The 2,716-nt window shown below is 56.0% G+C and overlaps 1 protein-coding gene across 1 annotated transcript in view; it reads right to left on the bottom strand.

Annotated features, from left to right (window-relative positions):
- HSPG2 (heparan sulfate proteoglycan 2) overlaps positions 1-2,716 on the bottom strand; it is a 53,469-nt gene that overhangs the window by 12,628 nt on the left and 38,125 nt on the right. The window contains exons 61-63 of the mRNA XM_015598855.2: positions 2,192-2,387; positions 1,519-1,698; positions 954-1,214 (exon numbers count right to left, since the gene is read on the bottom strand). Coding sequence (XP_015454341.1) covers positions 954-1,214; positions 1,519-1,698; positions 2,192-2,387 — 637 coding nt within the window. The remainder of the gene's footprint in view (positions 1-953; positions 1,215-1,518; positions 1,699-2,191; positions 2,388-2,716) is intronic.

Below are 2,716 nucleotides of genomic sequence, written 5' to 3'. Positions count from 1 at the left end.
CAGCCCAAGGCACGAGTGGGAGGGGTCAGTCTGGGAAAGATTTAGACACTTCGAGAAAGGACAGCAAGACTAATCTGGCTCTTGTCTCACATCAGAGGATCCACGGTCGTGGTGAAGGCACCTGCATGATTTTGTGCCGGGGATTGATGGGAGGATGGGTGCAGATGCACATTATCATCCTTTAATAAGTGCCTACTGTGTGCCACAGGCTTTACATATGTGCATCTTTCTAAGTCGGCCTACGTGCTGTCATTGTTCTCTCCACCTTACAGATGACGAAACTGAGGCTTGAGGTTAACTGACCTGGCCACTGTCACATAACTATCAAGTTGTGTACAGAGCTGTGCACTGAACCCAGGCTCATTGTAGCCCAGGCTCTTGACCAATGGGTCAAATGCTTTTCTGCTTCTAGAATTTGGGGCCAACAGCACTTATCTGTCTTTGTGTCATTGACAGAGGAGACTGTGGAGATGCTGGTTTCTTTGGAGCGCCAACAAAACGCGGGCGCGTGCTGGTGCCGCCCTGTCACATGAGCATTGTCATCACCGTCCAGCATTTACCCGGCCAGTTCTGGGTCCTGTGGCGGACAAGCCTGGGGCTGCTGAAGTGACTGGGTATGGGACCTGCCCCGAGTGTCCTTAGTCTGGCAAGTGAAGAAGGCTGGGGTACTTATGTACCCATAACAGCCTTCAGCAGTGTGAAGTCCTTGCCAAGAAAGAGATGAAGCCATGAGAACTAGAGCTGCTGAGAACACGGTGATGGGGGTCTTCCTGGAGGAGGCAGGCCTGCCTCGGGTCTTGGAGAACAGGGGAAAAAGAAAGGCATTCCAGGTGGGGTAATGGAGGGAGGCCTTTGTGCCCCAGGTGGGGGTCCCCAGGTGCCAGTTGTTGGGTAAGTGAAGGGCCAGGAGGAAGGCTGACCTCCTTCTGCCCAACCTGAGCTGGGCTGCTCACCTTGGACGAGCACCTGGGCAAAGGCCTCCGCTGAGCCCACCCTGTTGGTGACCTGGCAGCGGTAGCGGCCTGAGTCCTCGGGGGCCACGGGCTCAAAGCGCAGCATCTCGTTCCTGGCGGTCACCCTCCTAGGGAGGCTGCCACCCACACGGCTCCACTGGAAGGTGAGCGGGGGTGTCCCGTGAGCCAGGCACTGGAGCTGCACCGTCTCTCCTGCCCGCACCGAAGCGTGCTCAGGGACTGTGGTGGCATATGGTGGGCCTGGAGTAGAGGGACACAGAGGTGGGGGGTGGGCAAGGAAAGAACAGATGTCAGGAGGGCAGCAGGTGACTTGCCACAGGACAAGGGAAACTGAATGGTGAGCCCTGAGGACTAGGGACGAGGAAAGCAAAGGTCCCAGGAGGGGATGTGGGTTTGGGCTAGGCCAGGCTCTGGGGGCCTGAGGTGCACGGGGCCCTCTAGGTGGGGTTTCTGGGGTTTTGTCCAGGGTATACCCTGGTAGGTGGGCTCAGACCTCCACGCAGTATAGACAGGGTAGACCAAAGAGGGAGGATGGGTGCCTTACTCTCCACATGCAGGACGATGGTGGCCTCAGCATATCCAGTAGGGCTAGTGGCATTGCAGATGTACTGGCCTGAGTCCTGCTGGGCTACCCGAGGGATGATCAGTGTGTCACCTTCCAGCTGGTGCTGCCAGGGCAGCGGGGAGCGCAGCTTAGACCAGTGGATGGTGGGTGTGGGGCTGCCTGTTGAAGGGAGCAGAAGAGAGTAGAGATTGCAGGGCTATTCCAGAGACCGGCTGGGAATAGGGATGGTGAGGAAGGGAACTAGGTGATCTTGTGACTTCATAGGAAGCATGAAGTAAGCATCTTAGCCCAGGGGTCCCCAACCCCTGGGCCATGGACCGGTACTGGTCCGTGGCCTATTAGGAATTGGGCCACACAGCAGGAGGTGAGCGGTGGGCTAACGAGTGAAGCTTCATCTGTATTTGCAGCTGCTCCCCAGCGTTAGCATCACCACCTCAGCTCTACCTCAGATCATAAGGCATTAGATTCTCATAGGAATGCTGGTCCCTGGTACCAAAAAGGTTAGAGACCTCTGCTTTAGCCATCACTGTGAGATGCCAGGAGCAGAGTCCCCTCCCCAGACATGACACCATCTTCAGATTTCTTGTGTCTAAAATTCAGGCCCCAGGGCACCACTGCTCTGCCTGTCCTGTGTCCCAGCCCCTGTCCACACCTGTAGCTGAGCAGCGCAGGGTGGCTGTGTGTCCAGCTTCCACAGTCAGCTCGACTTCTTCAACCTGGACCTGGGGGGCCCCTGGGGTCACAGCGCCCGTGTCCACAATCACCTCCACCTGCTTCTGTGCTGTACCCAGTGCATTCTGGGCTAGGCATACATAGGTACCCGCATCTGATGGTTTAGCGGATGAAATCTGGAAGAAAGAAAGGAGGCTGGTTGCATGGGCATTGAGGAGGGACCTTGGCATCGGCCCGCAGCTTTGACTTGGTTTTACCTCGTTATTCTACTCTTCCTTTCATTTTTAACTTTCCTATTTGACTGGCTGCTTGAGGGCTAACACTCTAGACATTCTATTAGTCCATCCACTTACGTGTCCATCAACCCACCACTTACTCATCCACCTCCCACCCATCTACCAATCTTCCCACCAACCCACCCCCCACCCACCCATCTTCCCAACAACCTACGTCCCCACCCATCTACCCATCTACTTACCCATCCATCTATCCACCCATCTTCCAT

The sequence above is a fragment of the Pteropus alecto genome, unplaced genomic scaffold, assembly GCF_000325575.1.
Source record: "Pteropus alecto unplaced genomic scaffold, ASM32557v1 scaffold39, whole genome shotgun sequence".
In the NCBI taxonomy this organism is placed as follows: Eukaryota; Metazoa; Chordata; class Mammalia; order Chiroptera; family Pteropodidae; genus Pteropus; species Pteropus alecto.
The sequence above is the reverse complement of the archived record's forward strand: the minus strand, read 5'-3'. Positions and strand labels throughout refer to the sequence as shown.